The 16,770-nt window shown below is 40.4% G+C and overlaps 3 protein-coding genes across 3 annotated transcripts in view; 2 read left to right on the top strand and 1 right to left on the bottom strand.

Annotated features, from left to right (window-relative positions):
* Positions 1-2,064, bottom strand: part of shroom4 (shroom family member 4) — a 29,270-nt gene extending 27,206 nt beyond the window's left edge. Inside the window, exon 1 of the mRNA XM_062516229.1 lies at positions 1,830-2,064. Within this exon, the coding sequence (XP_062372213.1) occupies positions 1,830-1,973 (144 nt within the window). The 5' untranslated portion in view covers positions 1,974-2,064. The remainder of the gene's footprint in view (positions 1-1,829) is intronic.
* A 4,480-nt stretch (positions 2,065-6,544) lies between these two features.
* On the top strand, positions 6,545-9,868 carry bmp15 (bone morphogenetic protein 15). The gene is made up of 2 exons (XM_062516237.1): positions 6,545-6,984; positions 7,996-9,868. Exons 1-2 carry the CDS (start codon positions 6,633-6,635, stop codon positions 8,841-8,843), a joined length of 1,200 nt encoding a protein of 399 aa, XP_062372221.1. The 5' UTR covers positions 6,545-6,632; the 3' UTR covers positions 8,844-9,868.
* Positions 9,869-12,474: 2,606 nt separating this feature from the next.
* leap2 (liver-expressed antimicrobial peptide 2) lies at positions 12,475-14,379 on the top strand. Its single transcript, XM_062516253.1, has 3 exons — positions 12,475-12,631; positions 12,915-13,075; positions 13,273-14,379. Exons 1-3 carry the CDS (start codon positions 12,557-12,559, stop codon positions 13,310-13,312), a joined length of 276 nt encoding a protein of 91 aa, XP_062372237.1. The 5' UTR covers positions 12,475-12,556; the 3' UTR covers positions 13,313-14,379.
* The last annotated feature ends 2,391 nt before the right edge of the window (positions 14,380-16,770 follow it).

Here is a 16,770-nt window from a genome sequence, read left to right as displayed (position 1 = left end):
GCAAATATCACACCACAACAAATAGGGTCTGTGGCTGTGAACATTCTTCACAGATGAGTTTGGATTGGATGCAGGCTCATAAAGTCACAGCCTTTTGCACCTGCAGTTGTACAGGCTACTGAGTAGCCCATCTTTTTACAAGATGCCACTACTGAAGAATGTAATACTATTAAATCCAGGTACACTTTGTAAAAAAAGAAGTTACTTTGAAAAAAAAAAAAAAGTGAATGAAGTGTACTTTCAGACACAAAGAATTCTGCTGAAAACCTGTGCGCCTATAAAATATATTTAGGAATCTGCGTGCATTTGTGCAGATATTGTCCTGCTGGGGCTGGTATTAACACCGGAGGTGCAGCATAAAGGGGGTTCACACCCATCACAAGACAGTGTGCATCTCCCCAATCTGATTGGCCACAGTCAACATTTTAAAAGCAATATCACATCTGCCAGTTCACACTGCAAGCTTGGGCTAGATAATCCTGTCTCCATTTTTTTTTATTTTGTCCATGTCACCCTCCCCCTCGATCTAGAAATAAGACCCATGTTCTCCCGATATCTGCATTCAAGAAAAGAAACACTTGAGCACTTCAGAAAGGGGGGGGGGGGGGGGGGGTATTGGCCCTCCATCTAACTGAAAACATAGAAGTTGCTGTAACCATGCAACATCCCTGAGGTTTTCCAAACACTTGGGTATTTCTGAGAGTCCATTTAGTTCGTGATGTCTGTCTCACATCACATGTAGTGAGAGAGATTTGTGAATAAAGGCCATGAGAAATATGAGGAACTCTTCTGAGGAAAATCTTAGTCTAATGCGATGACTGTCATTTGCCAACCACAGTCATTCCCTAACCATTCACAGTGTTCTACCATCCTACCAATCAGAACCATTATGAGGGAGGGGGGAACTGCATGATTCATTTACTTTAATCGTTCTAATGCTGTTTATTTTTAGATGGAAAGAAAAGTGTATAATAACTTGTGACGTCTGATTTGAAATGTCAACTGAGTCCTGGGAAAATAGCAAAGACTACCAGGATGTTAAACTGGTGGGGACTATTCCTACTCGCTGCAATATTGCCGCCATAGGTTAAAAGTAGGCTACAACTCGCAACGGGACTACGCCAATGCGTGGGACAGGCGCAACGACCACTTTCCTCTACAGAAAAGTCATAGTCTGTTTTGAGATTGGCTTTGGTGCTAAGGCAAATTAAAACGACAAATTTCAAATGAGCAGTTCTACTCTACTGCGTACCAGCTCTGCATAGATTTGACCATTGCCCAAAATCACACACGGTTGCATCACAATCTGAGCAGCCTGGACTCCTACATTGCCCAGTTTGAATGTTTTGCAAATATGCGTTAAATTAAGCTATATATAGTTAATGTACAAATTAGTTACCAGTTATGTATAGGCAATGTGCTGCATCCTGACACAAACACATAGAGGTGGATTTGTTATTTCAGCAAGAAAAAAGAAGAAAGAAAAAGTTTTAAAATAATAGCCTGCGTGCGTAATGGTCTGCTAGTCCATTTTACTGTACGCTATAAGCAAAAGACATGATCATTCATTTGATTTCTTGCCACTGAACATCATAGAAAATTGGTAGAATCAAGGATTATCTTCAAAATGAGAGGGACACACACACACACACACACTGTTGTTACACTCAAGTCTTCGAAGCAGCGACTACACACACGAGGTAGAATTCAATTCACACTTCGCCAAATATTAAAGAAAAACATTAGTGAAGTGATGCACATCACAACCAAGACTTGTGTGCTAGGCTACGAGGGGAACAACGTATTTTCTTCAAAACAATGCATCTTACTTTAGTTATGATAAGCGGCTCGCCGTGCTCAAGTCCCCCTTTTAACGTGAATCCCCATGGAGCACCTCCTAGAAGCTGGACGTGGATGTGGTTAAAGGACACAAGCTGCTCTACGGTCTCCATTATCTGTGATGGGTTCTCCATCTCGTTTTAGGTCTCTACACACTCCTACACCAATTCTCCATGACCAGATGTTCATTACGATAACATGGGAACGGGACAGGGGAAAGCGAGGGTGGGCTGGGTCCGGATAGGAAACTTCACCCCAACTTTTGGCGAGATGAATGCTGCTCCAGTTGCTAAGATCCCCCCTAAGTTAGTTTGAGTGACAAGTGGGACGACCCGTCAAAACAGCCCCTTGTTGAAACAGACCAATGCCAGAGGTCTGTGGGTGTTGTAGATGTGAGTTGCACTCAATTCTAGGCGGTAACTCTGCAACGGATTTGAATCAACTTTTAAGATTTCCAAGAAAAACGGATAGATATGATGGATTCTAAAGAAAACACTATTTCTTCAATAAAACTGATGCTGTTTGGCATCATATGCTTAGTATATGAAAATCATTTATTCAAATCAAACAAATAGTCATTGTTTTGGCCCAAATCAAATGATAACCTCCACCACTATAATTAAATGGTTTATGATATTTTATTAAAAATCAAACTAAGCTGTTGTCTCACTGATGTTGTAACTGAAATCAGAGGAGTCATTGTATTGCTTTTAAAAACTGTCAAAGGCGACTGGAAGCAAATACATTTTCTTCGATGAAATAATATAGAGCAGAACTGGATGTGGTCATGTTATACCCTAAATTAACTTTGAAACTTCTGATATGAGAATTTGTTTTATGCCCTTGGGACACTAAAGAACCTAATCTAAAAATAAAAACCTTGTATCACGCGCTTAAGACTGTGTGCTGTTGATATTAAAATAGGGCCATCAGAGTTATTTCCTAAACACGCGTGATAATGAGGGTATTATAAACCCTGTTTTTGCACTGGTATCAATACTTGAAATATGTAATTCATCTTGCGTTGATATTTGAAGCCTTTACCACAGATGGACATGAACATATTAGGAAATACAGGGTGTGGTAGCATTTTTCAGTCATTAAACCCTGTGGTAAGTCAGAACATATCAATCAATGGAAATTGCTTAATGTATTATGCTTAATGGCAGGGTTTTTATTGTTTGTCTCGGCCTCTGATATGCTGATTGTGAACACATTTTCTGTACACATATTTTACTATAGGTCATAAGGTCTAAGGTCTAAGACACAATATTCCAAACAACTTGTGTAGGTCATGGTTCTTTCAAAGCTGGACTGTCAGTTGCACTGTCAGTTGACATACTTGCTTCTGTAGTATTGTCACTTAGAGATTTTACAGTATGTCACAGCAAGACTTGGAAAAACAAATCCAAACCCTTTCATTTCTAGTAGGGTTGACTACTGTAATGGACTCTTAAGCCTTCCCAAAATTACCACTAAACCGCTTCAAGTCACACAGAATGCTGCTGCAAGGGTTCTCAAAACAATCCAAGCTGTATCGCCCTCATACTACGAGTCCCTCCACTGGCTCCCTGTGACTTTTAGAATTAATTTTGTTGCTTTTTTAAAAAAAAGTCACTTAATGGGTCAGGTCCAAAGTACTCGTCAGACATCAGGCTCAACACATTCCCTCTGGACCACTGAGGTCTCAAGGGAAGAATTTGCTTATAAAACCCACTGTCAGAACAAAACATGGCAAAGCAGCATGTGCCTGATATGCAGTTCACTTCTGGAACCAACTTCCAGAGAATGTAAGAAATGCTCCAACTGCTACTTGTTTTAAATCAAGACTCAAGACAAAACAGTTCTCAGTGTGTTCCTCTTAGTCTGATTACATAGCCAGTTTTAATTGCATTCTTAGTCTGATTACACAATAGTCATTTGTAATTGAAGAAACATGTAACTATTAGTTAACCTACTTTTCATTGGCCTCTTATTTCATTGGCTTCTTAGTAGCCAGAATGAAAATAAATTCCCTCTGACCTACGGATCTGCACCATGTAAGTTATTGTGACCTGATTCTGATAAAATTTCACCAACTTAAGATTCTGATACCATCAACACTGTACCCTAGCAACATGCTAGATATCATCCTCGCAAACAATCCTGAATGTTGTTTATTATGGTATCAGCATCATAAGTTGGAGACATTTCCCCTTGCGATGAGTTTTCCCAGATCCCAGGGCCATCACATAATGATCCAGCTGTACTGGCTCTCTCGCCCACTGATCCATCCTCTGATGAGCATTTGCTGTGTTTAGGCTTCCATCAACAGAGGTCAAAGTCAACATTAGTGTTTGAAGAATGTTTCTAAGAACTCTTTGTCATCACACATAAAAAAGAACCTGGAATAGCTTCTGCTCCCTCTCCGATGCTCCAAGACCTCAGGTTAAGGTGACCAGGTATCCGAGACCAAAACCGGGGACACAATCCTAAAAATGTGGAAAAAACGGGGACATATTCAGTTTGATTATCAATCTTATTGAAATACACACAATTTTTATCTTCAAAAAACGGAGACACAGGTAGTTTTTCTGTATTTTCTCGGGGACAGGCATTCAAAAACGGGGACTTTCCCCTGAAACCGGGGACGTCTGGTCACCCTACCTCAGGTCTGCCATGCATTCAATTCCTTTACCAGAATAAGGTGCGGGTGGAGGATGCCATCTTCTATCTGCAACACAGGGTGTACTCTCATCTGGACAAAGGGAATTGCACTTTGAGAATCACATTCTCTAATTTCCCCAGTGCCTTCAACACCATCCAACCCATCCTACTGAGAGACAAGTGGCTGCAGACGAGGTTGGACACTCACCTGAGAGACAAGACCACCGTTTGTCCGGCAGAGGAACTGCTCCTCTGAGACTGTGGTCTTTACAGTTGACTGTGCTTTTCACTGGTCCCCGAGCACCGCTGGTTGGGCAGGCAGCTCACTGCTCTGGGTTAGTGTGTACTTCACCTCACTGTGTATTCACTGCGTGCTGTGTGTGTGTTCACTAATTTACAAATCAGGATAAATGCAGAGACCGAATTTCCCTCAAGGGATCAAAAAAGTATATATACTTATACTTATACTTTTTCCTGTCCTTGTCATGCTCTACACTTCTGACTTCAGTTAGAACTCTGAGTCATGCCACACGCACAAGTCTTCAGGCGACACTGCAATTGTGAGGTGTACTAGGGATGGACAGTAGCCTGGCTAGCGCCACCACTTCTCAATGAGACAAAACGTTAATTTTCTCGTATCTATATATATATATATATATATATATATATATAAAATGCCCAGATCCGTTTATTGGGCACCACGGATGTCTATCAAATGCGTTTGTGCATAGCTCATCACTATCTTGCTTTCCCCCCTGTTCTGTGATTGTTCCCCTATCTGAGGCAAAAATTAGGGTGGTAGTTTCCAGGCTGCCTTAGCAGTGTGAATCAAATTGTGTGCCAGGCACACCCAGGCCAGATGGACAGGAGAGGGAGTCCAGGAGCCTGGTGGAGGACCTTTGTGAAGTGGCGCAGGTCAAACCATCTGCAGCTGGTGGTGGTCTGCTACCGGTCTCCATTGAGTGGGTGGATGTGGAAGTAGTCAGGCCCTAGAAGTACTTGGCTGCATCTGGTCAATAAACAAGACAAGTTCAGTAAACACAGATGCACTTTACAAAAAGGGACAACACTGGCTCTGTTTCCTGAGGAAGTTTGAGTCCTTTAACATTCGTAGCAATCTGGATTTCACCGGTAGCATTGAAAAGAGGGATGCCAGGTCTAATATTTCATCAAGACAAATTTACCTAAATCCCTCAAATTTGCTTGTTTTCTTGATCATACACCTTGAAATAAGTCAAACTTTTATGAAATTCAGTCAAATGACACAATTTACGAGAAAGTGCTAAGTAAGAGTCTTTACACTAAAAACAATACCACTACTACCAAACAGTACCACTACTACTTAAAATCTTACTATAGATTAATAACTAAGATTAATAACACTGAGTTGGAGAAACAGTAGTGCAGTGCAGTAGTGCAATGAAGGCATATAGTCCATGATCACGGTCATTTTCATAACTTGCATCTACACTCAAGGTAGGCCTCTAGGTCCCTACTGACACCCAGTGGTGGAAACTCAGTAATAGCAATCTACCTTTATTTATTTATTTATTTATTTATGACAGTATTTCTCAGAGTTGTGCAGTGTGATAGGAATCTATTAGACCAAAATATAAAATAATAAATTCCCCATAATTGACTTGTGACTTGACTTGACTTGTTAATGATACCATAATTATCACAAATACCTGCCTTTTGTTGGCCAGTAGGCTTGACAAAATACACAAAATGCCCTAAATTGTGACAAACATAAAATAAGGTATTGAAGGAACAAATGAAAAAAACAAATATGGAAAGGGAGTCTAGAGGCTTGTTCAGTTAAACAGTATATGCATAATCATACAAAAACAATGAAATATTTAGCTGTGGATATATCAATCAATATAGTGTTAAACTAAGCTATTATGAGCTGAATCCACTCAGAAACCTGTTCTGATCAACAACAAATCATATCATGAGCCTCCCACTGTTATGTTGTGGGCCTGGTCTACGCAAGCTAAACTGGACGTAAAGGTTATTAAGGGGTCAGGACCTTGCCTCGCCTTTCGAAAACGCTATGCCAGGTGTGGCACTGAGCACAACACGGCCTTAGATTTTTATGCCATGGTAGCCCCATTGATCAAAGTGATTCACGCCAGAGGGTGAACATGAAGGCAAAGTTTGTCCTTTCACATTTTGGTGTAGGCCTACTGTCGTGTTTTTTACTGTTATTTTTCACGTTCTCCCGCGTGGTTGGTGAAATGGGTAGGCCTAGTTCGTCGTCACATCTTGATGCTCTCACCGAAGATTCTCGGCGGAGTTATGCGAAACAGAACAGTCCATACCATACACCATTCACGGATAGAGGCAAGGAAGACCAGCATTTGCAGTTCATGTTAGACATGTATAGGATCGCCGCTGAAACAGATGGTAGGCCGAGAGGGCATAAAGTCTTTGGGTCCAACACAGCGAGACTTTTACGTGCGTCCGTGCAAAAACGCAGTCTCGTGGCATCAAAAGGTAAGGTTGTTGTGAAGATTTGTCATAGTCACGCTGTGTTGTATGAAGCTGCTAGGCTACAGTTGTTTTCACAGCGTTATAGAAATAGGCCCAAATGTGGGGGTGGATTGTCGGAAGTCGTTTGGTCTCTCAAGACGTGTTACAGGGGCGAGGAATGTTTGAGGTCAGGGGTCTCCAACATGGTTTTCCTCTGAAAGCTACTTTCAGGAAATGAATAGGAACGAGAGTATCCCATCTTTGTACAATAGTGGCAATGGCCAATAGCTGTTGAAAAAGCTTGGTATGCATTTAAGGCTTCTTTCATATCGTTAACCATCTCCTTTTATAGACTGCTGTCTGGGTAAGCACGAACCATTTCTGTGGATTTTGGTGACGTGGAGATTGATGTTATTAAGTCTTACGACTGACACACACACACACACACACACATACACACGCGCGGCATAGTGTGGCATGGCATAATGTGTTTAATTATGGTCATGTCCGTGAGTTTGATCTGATTGGAATTTTAACAGGTTTACCAAGTGACCTTGTCATGTACATTTTCTTTGAATCTCTTGGAGAACTTCTCAGGAACAGGTGAGGGGCTGCTGGTAGCCCAGGAGCTTCCTGTTGGAGACCCCTGCTCTAAATCCTAGTTGTTCGATTAGCCCATTTCACAAGATGTCGCCACTGTGTAAACTAACTTCCTCTGGAACAGCTCAGTCTACAGGAAAGACAGAAACAGGAAGATGTTTTACCCTGCCAATTAAGGCATCATTAACATCAACTAGGCCAGACACCTGGACACTGTGAAATGGGCTTATTGTTGTGCATTATTTAGGATTTGTGAAACCTATGCCTATTTTTCAATTAGTTATCAAGTTGACACTGTTCCACCTAAACCATTATTGTCTTGAAAGTTCACCAAACTCAATAGATCATCCATTAGCTTATGTCTGTTGAATTCATTATGGAGAGGAGGGCCATCACCTACCCATCATTTTTACAATCCAAACCCTATCTTTACAGATGTGCACTTCACGCTGAAGTATGAACTAGAAAGCCTTGAGCTTGAGCGACTGGTACGAGCCTCACTAGTCCATATGAAGTCACCTGTGGGACAACTCTTGTCAGTAAAATGCAAAGCCAAGGTCTGGCACCAGGGACACACAGGAAAGTCCGGCACACACTCGGAGCACAAAGTTACTCTGGGACCTCAAAGCCAGTGGACCGAAAGAGACGTCACACACCAAGTCTCTCAGTGGAAGGAAGGTCCTTTGGTCCTCACTGTCCAGTACCGTTGCCAGCAGGGATGGTGGATGAGGGGAAATGGGAAGCCTGGCGTGACCGGGAGACACCAGCCCCCCCAGCTGTACCTGATGGCTCCCGCTCTGCTGCTCTTTCTGGAGGAGGAAGAGGAGGAGAAGAGGAAGAACCCCATGGAGTGGGGATTCCGCACACCTCCGCCGCACACAGCCGTCCGGCACCGCCGCTCCCAGGAGCCCGGTAGCATCGTGTCCGACATCCCCAACTACAAGGACCGCAAGAACCGCGTGGGCAAGAACCAGTGCAAACTGCACTCTTACCAAGTGGCCTTCAGTGATCTTGGTTGGGATCACTGGATCATTGCCCCACACTCGTACAACCCACGCTTTTGCATGGGAGACTGTCCACGCATCCTGCGCTATGGCTTGAACTCGCCCAACCATGCTATTGTGCAGACCTTCATCAGTGAGCTTGGGGTGGCGGACATTCCCCCGCCCTCCTGCGTCCCTTACAAATACAAACCCATCAGCGTGCTCATGATGGAGAAGAACGACAACATTGTTTACAAAGAATACGAAGACATGACCGCAGAGTCGTGCACCTGCCGGTAAGAGTTCCACAGGAGATGTTATGGACCTTCTCCCTCTCGTGCTGCAGTGCTGCAGGTCTCAAAGGACAACAGTAAGAGAATGTTTATGACGTGTTGTTTGTTTGGAAGCTCTGAGTCATCATATGAGCTTACACTTGCAGATGGCTGCTAGTGTCAAGTGGGCCATGGGTAAGTGTGCAGGGCTCATGATCAGGGTGTGTCTGTGTTTGTTTGTTTGTGTGTGTGTGTACATCTGTGTACTGCTCCAGGAGCCATCTTAAATCTGAACGTTGGTGTTGGCCATGTGTTTTTGAATGTGTTTTATACATGTATGTAATAATAACAATAATAATAATTATGATATGATGATTACCATGAGGATGTAAAATCAGTGTTTGACCAGAGTAAGCAGGGTAACATGGTGGTGTGTTAGCTTTTTGGAATCCTGTTTGGGTATGTGTGTTCATGTTTGGATATTTGTTTGTGTCCATAATGAGACTAGCTGTGAATTCAAGTTATTTTGTGCGTACAACTTGGCATGATTCTTATACTTATATGGTGTTGTATGTGTTGACATTCCCGGAGACCTCATTAGTGTAAAGAAAAATGAAAAAAGGGGAAAAAAAGAAAAAACAGAAAAATTCTTTTTAATGTTATACTCTAAAGGGGTCCTTATCTGTGTGTAGGCAGCTGTGTGGCGTGTAGTTTTGTGGGAACTGGGACAGCCAATTCAACAAGTGTCCTATTGCCTTCAGTTGGGTAGATGGCTGGTCCCACAAGTTTTGTTCATTTTCTTTTTTGATGAGAGAAAGTTGCCTCTTGAATAGAGCAAAGAGACTGTGAGGATGAAAGGAGGAGGAAGAGCAGTCTAAGCTATCGAAGAGTGTTTCATAACAATGTTTCTTACTATGAGAGATACCACTGAAAATGATTAATGCATTAGCAGTTCTTTTTATTAACATCAATGATGGGTACGTAATAAAATAAAATGCACATTTTGTACAAAAGATTTTGTTGCAATTAATGGCTGGATTATGATTTTTGTTCTTTGTATATCTCCTTCAACAGCATGGACTGTTTTGGATTTTTTTTTTTTTTTTTTTTTTTTCTCTCTCGTATTTTGTGGCCACATGGGGGAGAACTTTTCCTCAGTGTTGTTGAGGGTGAGAGGGGTGGATTTCTCATTCTGAAAATGTGAAATTCAATCTCATCAATTGTCTTGCAGTATTCTTTTTGGTGTTAACCAGGTGAAATCAGGAGGACTGCAGAGATGAGGTGAAATGATTTAGCATTGTATGTGGACTTTTTGCCAAAATAAGACTGGGAATTTATATATGTATAGGATGGTGGAAGAAATTAAATTAAAGGGTTTGTTCTTGCAGTAATTGTCACTTAGTAGAAGAACCTTTTTGGGTTGATTTAACTAAAAGGTATTGGCCAGGTTTCCCAGATTCGTTAAGAAGCTCTAAAGTGCTAAGAACTTCTTAGGAGCGCTCTAAGAACATTCTAAGAACACTCCTTAGAAGTTCTTAGCACTTACAGAGCTTCTTAACGAATCTGGGAAACCCGGCCATTGTTTGTATTTTCTCACCATAGTGTGTGTCTTGAACAAAATGTAACGATGTCCTGTATCCTAAAGTGCTTACTGACATATTTTTAATATTTGATTGTTTGAAGGAAAAAGGTATGATGGAGCTAATCAGAGTTGCATTTTTGTTGAATAAGCATTTTGGCAAAAGGCCTTGAATGGCCTTGAATGTTGAGTCATCAGTATTACAAATTACAGGGAGAGATAATTGCAGTTTCTTTAGAAGCGGTAAATACACTACTCTCAAAAAATTGGGGATATCTGGTTTTCAGGTGAAATTTATGGAAAATGTAAAAAGTTCAAGCTCCAGTGGTCATGAAAGCAGGACATTTAAGTAGAATCATGCAATTGTGATTTCCCCATCTCAAACAATTTACTCAAACAAAGGCCAACAAATTTCACCCGAAAGCCGAATGTTATGTGAGTAGTGTATATAGCTTAATTATTCCTTGTGATTAAGTAATCTGTGTTTTGCATTTTATTCTTTCAGATCTGATTTTTAGTCATCAATTTTGGATGCAAATCTGCATAGTTCTGTGTCTGTGTGCTCTGCAAGCAGTTTTGTGACCCTGTGTTGCTCAACACACAAAACACAGAATGTGCCGCCTCAGCAGCATCGACGCCTCAATACTTATGTCTTTAAAAAATACAAAAATATTGCATGCCTTGTGAATATGTAAGGATGAGAGAGGCTGCTTTATTGGAGACCTTTCACCCTTTTGGCGTGAGGTGAACTCAATTCCAGGACACTGCACTTTGTGTGCAATCTGATGACCATCTGCCAAGATTCACAAACACCCAAGCAAGTGCCAGCAAAGGTCATCTATGTTCATGAGTGACTGCGTGATAGAACCATGGAATCATGCACTCTCTCCATATATTCAGTACAGGAATGTTAAAATCGGATGACCCATGGATGAAAATCAGTCTTCAGCGATGAGCCTCCCAGAGCTGAGTTGGTGCTGCTTGGCTGGTTTAATGTTGACTACCTGGTTCTCGGAGGTCTTTTTTTCTTTTTTTCGAGAGAGAGAATTTCAGAATTATTTGGACCGCTGATGCAATGCCAGTTACTAAAAACTATTCCCAGCATTCAGAGAAAGCACTGCAGCAATGAATAATAGTTGGGCACCGACCAAGATATGCACAACACGCACACACACACACACACACACCTTGACAAATGCTTGTCTTCAACTGTTTTTTAAGGGCTGAAAAGTAAATAGCAATGTCTTCCCACTTCCTCATTGGTCCCATCATCCACTCTCATGTTTTTTTGCTTAGAGGCTTTTCTAAGTGTTAGCATTTATATTTACTGTTAGTGTATATGTGTGTCTGTGGTTTTGTGGGTGTAGTAGAGGAAGACAAGAATTCACATGTGAGCACAATTATCTTAAACGATTTGTGGTGATTAATTATCTCTAATTGGAGAATGTAGCTCATTGCTGGCTAGGATGCTTAAATTGTTGGAAAGGGATACAGTGAATGGACATTCCATTATTCTGCGATTTATGTACTAAGCCCAGGAGTATTAGACACAATTTGATTATTGTAGCGTGTTAGTTATACGTATGCCCTTTTGTAGTCTTGATGGTTAACATTAACAGTGAGATTATGAGATGGTTGACATTCATTTTGCATGCAAGAAGTGCTATCAAACTTTTGCAGAATTCTCTTTGTAGCATAGGCTATGCATTTCAGATAAACACAGTTTAAAAATTCTCTGTGACGTGAAGGATCCAAACATCATTCAGGACACAAGTCCAACTTTTATCACCCAGAACTATATCTCCAGCCATGTTTAAATCCCACCGACTGTAGACAATGATGATGCTTCACTGTCTGTCTCATTTCTTCCCAAGCCTGGACAGGACATATGGTTCACTGGCCTGACATTGTACCCTCAACATACACGTTTCTAAATATTAAGCAAACAAATGACATCATGGGAGCACCGTGGGGCTAACCCTTGAGAAAGACTGTGAGTATGTGAGTGCAGTAGAATGACACCATGTCCCCTGGGGGGGAGGGGGGGGGGGGGAGAACGCAGGCAGTATAAAAGAGGACTGAAAGTGTTTAACTGCTGCCACTGGTTTCTGGACAGCTCCACACACACACTCCCAGCGATCACCTACTCAGCTCAACTCAACATGCAGGAGCAAAGCCACATCTGCAGAATGACATTCGCCACATGGTGCCTGGTCACATTGCTGATCCTCCAGCAGGTAATAATATATTTTTGCATGGATCTTGTATTTGTACCTAGTTGCTTTATTTTTTTGTTTATCTTTGCAAACATGAAACATTACATTACTGTCCAGTCTACATGAGATCTTTAATTTAGTGATGTCAAGATGAATCTTACTAACCAGAGTCTTGTGCTTTGATAATTCCTAATCCAGTACTTTAGGTACAGAACAAAAACGTTAATATGTTTTAAAGCAACTGGTGAAAAGTGAAGACCATAGGTTTTGAATATGCGTGTGTGCTTGTCTCTGTGCCCTGTAGGTGTCTGCTGGTCCAGTGCTACAACCAAACAACCCAGCTGGGTCTGTTCAGAGTGCCCCAAAGCGTGTAGCCCGTATGACGCCTTTATGGAGAATCATGGGTACCAAACCATTTGGAGCGTACTGCCAGAACAACTATGAGTGTTCAACAGGAACCTGCAGGTAAGCAGTGCCCACAGCTGTTTCAGCAAGTTTCTACTGTATTTTGGTTAGCATTTTTGTCTGTGTGTTTTCAAATATATTTCCATCCTCACCTTTTTAAAGTTAATCATATAGAAGTGTATTTTTGTCTATGTTAATAGTAGCTATTCTGTATATTGTGTAACTGACATTAATACATGACATATTTCTCTCTCCAGGAAAGGTCACTGCTCATACAACCACTCTGTTTCGTCTTAGAAGTGTTGAATCTCTTGAATCATCTCAATGTTTGAACAGTTTCTTCCTTAAAAAGACAAAGGATGCAGTTCAAACGATTGTTTAATGAAATGAAATGTAATGAGATGATTCATATGCTGCCAGAAATATGACAGTAGATTGATTCCAACTAGTGATATGACTACACAATGCACAAGAAAGAAAGCTGGGTTTTGCACAGTTAGTGATCAACTTATATTCTCAACCATATTCATAGCGGACAGGTTATAGCTATCAAACATGTATCCTGTTCATATAAGATAAGTACTGTACCAAATAAGTGCCTGTGTTTTTTTGACATACACTAATAACCTTGTGAAAAATGATCAACATGCACAATTTGAAGAATGACACTGTAAAGGTATTTTTGTGTAAAACACTTTTTTTTAAAGAAAGTATTGGGTTTCATCAGACTTAGTGGGTCTGTTTGCATGTTGGACTTGCAGCAAAATGTGAGAACGTACCGTACAAAGAACAGAGTTCAAACCTAAATGTCAGTGAACCAGAGTTCTGGTGACTGATGAGAATTGAAAAATGTAGTGTATGAGAAAAGGAACAAAGAAGGTTTGCAAGGGCTATGTGAATTGGAGTATTAAAATATTTGCACATCTTTTTATTTTGGAGCTACCAGTTTTTGTAACTTTATTTTTTTATATCCATGGTTTTAAACAACGCCCTCATTGTTTCATGAGGAAAGCTTATATTTGATATATCCTTACCATTATGTTTATTATACTGTGACCCCCCCCATCCCAATCATTCTGCACACAATAATGTGATACCGGATTGCATCCATAATTTCAGGTAAAAAAGAATATAAACCATTTCTGTTACTTGTTAACAGTCTTACAGTGATGTACCCATGTATTACAATGTTTGTTTTATTTTATTATTGTTATTATATTACCTTTAGAAAATGTACATGTTTTATCACATTTTCTGAAGCCTTATTTGTATGATTGTCCTTTCAGTACTGTAAACCTGAATAATGCATGTAGCATCTATCACGAATATGTAAACCTCAATAAAACATTCTGAACCTTAGAAAACTGTACAAGTTTGTTCTCTTTTGAGGTAATCTCATCGAACATTGTCAAATAATTATTTATGTCGACATCACATAATGGCTCAGTCGCAGGTAACACTCACTGGGACCAGAGCAATGGGAGTCATTTAATCATTCCTCTCTAGTCATATACACCAGTTAAATCTCATTTTCTGTCTGTCAGTCAGTCTCTTGGTGCACCGCCTGCCCTGACCTTGAGGCTAAAGTCTACATTCTTCTTTGCATAGTCATCTGGTTGGCTGATGTGACAAAGAGGGTCAGCCAACCATGTGCTCGACTCCTGAGGACCCATCTTCGGAGACTAATATTTCAGCCCCCCTGACATGTAACTAAATGGCAAAAAGACTGTGAAGAAAGACTTTTATTGTTGCCTTCTCCAAGAAAGGTCTTATAGGCCAGTCAATCTAGCGTTTGACCCATAACTAATTGCAATAGTAATCATTCCAAGTTTTTTGTGACCCCTAGGTATATCTAATTAACATATAAAAAATCTACCCATTTATATTTAGTGGAACATACTTTTTTTCAATGTCAAAGGTAGCAATTTCCAATGCATTTTGCCATTGGGATTTACTACTGGTGAAATGGGTAACATTTTAAACTATAGATATCAAATTGAAACTTTCACAGTTGTTTACTCACATTAAGGCAAACATTTTTTGTATTGCAAGTTTTCTGAAATGTGATGTTTAGATATGCAAATGAGACCAGTTTTACTTAAAAATGCAACAATTTGCATATATTTCTAGAAAACTGAATCTGAACAATAGGTACAGTCAGCTTCAAAATAATTGCTACATTTTGCATTTATATTTATACCAAAAGCCTATGCAAAGGGAATATTAGATATTACTTCATATCACCTCAGAAATGAGGAAATCAAGTCGAGTCAAAATCAATGCGTTTCAATGGAAGTACATTATAGAACAAATGATTGTCAATGATATGGTATGATGGAAGTATCTCAGTGCATGCCAACTCACTTGATATGTTGTCTAAAGGTCAATATCTTCCTTATGTGACTTGGCATGTGACTTGAGATACTTCCATCATACCATATCATTGACAATCATTTGTTCTATAATGTACTTCCATTGAAACGCATTGATTTTGACGTGACTTGATTTCCTCATTTCTGAGGTGATATGAAGTGATATCTAATATTCCCTTTGCATAGGCTTTTGGTATCCAATATAGAAGCAAAATGCAGCAATTATTTTGAAGTTGACTGTACCTATTGTTCAGATTTAGTTTTCTAGAAATATATGCAAATTGTTGCATTTTTATGTAAAACTGGTCTCATTTGCATATCTAAACATCACATTTCAGAAAACTTGCAATACAAAAAACCTTTGCCTTAATGTGAGTAAACAACTGTGAAAGTTTCAATTTGATATCTATAGTTTAAAATTTTACCCATTTCACCTGTAGTAAATCCCAATGGCAAAATGCATTGGAAATTGCTACCATTGACCTTGAATAAAAGTATGTTCCACTAAATATAAATGGGTAGATTTTTAATATGTGATGCAGGAGGGTTTAAGGATCAATAAAAAGTATGAACCATTACTATTGCAATTAGTTAAAGTTTTGGCCCTTTTTTGAGCTAGATTGACTGGCCTATTAAGGCACACAATAAACAGGTCCTCACTTTAGGAAGTGCTGCAGTGAACTCCCACAAGGCATTTCTTAAACTCTTAAGTAGGGTTCAGACCAAGATTCCCGATGAAGACAAGATGAGCAGCAACGTTCTATAACCTTGCAACTGCGACTCAACATGTTTAATGCTCTGCGACGGCTTGCAACTACGTGCAACTTCTAATTCACACCGCTGCAACTCGGTCTTGTCGCGTCAGGAATCTTTGGTGTGAATTTCAGCCCCCCCCCCCCCCCCTGACATGTAACTAAATGGCAGAAGGACTGTGAAGAAAGACTGTTCTTGTTGCCTTCTCCAAGAAAGGTCATATGGCACACAATAAACAGGTCCTCACTTTAGGAAGTGCTGCAGGGAGCTCCCACAAGGCATTTCCCAAACTCTTAGTCATAGTGATGAGCTGTTCAGAGTCAGGAAGTCTGGAAGTCTGGATGCATGAGTAATCCTGACACGTTTGTGACATTTTTAGGTGATGGTGGTGGGGCAGCTCTCTGTTTATCTTGTGAATTCAAACAGCTCAGTCTAAACTGGGCTGTGTGTCCTACTTCTTTGGACTTGGACAGTTGCCGCAATTATTGATTTATCCTGTTAAGGCACTGATGCACGAAAAACCGATGTTGACTGAAAGTCAGTTATTACTGACTGAATACCATTTACAATGCCATTAGACTGTGCATTATGTCATGGTCATTCTTTCAGGTGAGGCTAACAGTCGTTCCA

The sequence above is a fragment of the Sardina pilchardus genome, chromosome 16 (genome assembly GCF_963854185.1).
Source record: "Sardina pilchardus chromosome 16, fSarPil1.1, whole genome shotgun sequence".
Classification (NCBI taxonomy): Eukaryota; Metazoa; Chordata; class Actinopteri; order Clupeiformes; family Clupeidae; genus Sardina; species Sardina pilchardus.
The sequence above is the reverse complement of the archived record's forward strand: the minus strand, read 5'-3'. Positions and strand labels throughout refer to the sequence as shown.

Bases quoted from the DNA above. Each gene is read 5' to 3' on its own strand.
- bmp15 (XM_062516237.1), top strand. From the start codon at position 6,633: ATGAAGGCAAAGTTTGTCCTTTCACATTTTGGTGTAGGCCTACTGTCG. The intron at 6,985-7,995 runs GTAAGGTTGTTG...CTATCTTTACAG, and splicing joins CAGTCTCGTGGCATCAAAAG to ATGTGCACTTCACGCTGAAG.
- leap2 (XM_062516253.1), top strand. From the start codon at position 12,557: ATGCAGGAGCAAAGCCACATCTGCAGAATGACATTCGCCACATGGTGC. The intron at 12,632-12,914 runs GTAATAATATAT...TGTGCCCTGTAG, and splicing joins CATTGCTGATCCTCCAGCAG to GTGTCTGCTGGTCCAGTGCT. The intron at 13,076-13,272 runs GTAAGCAGTGCC...TTCTCTCTCCAG, and splicing joins TGTTCAACAGGAACCTGCAG to GAAAGGTCACTGCTCATACA.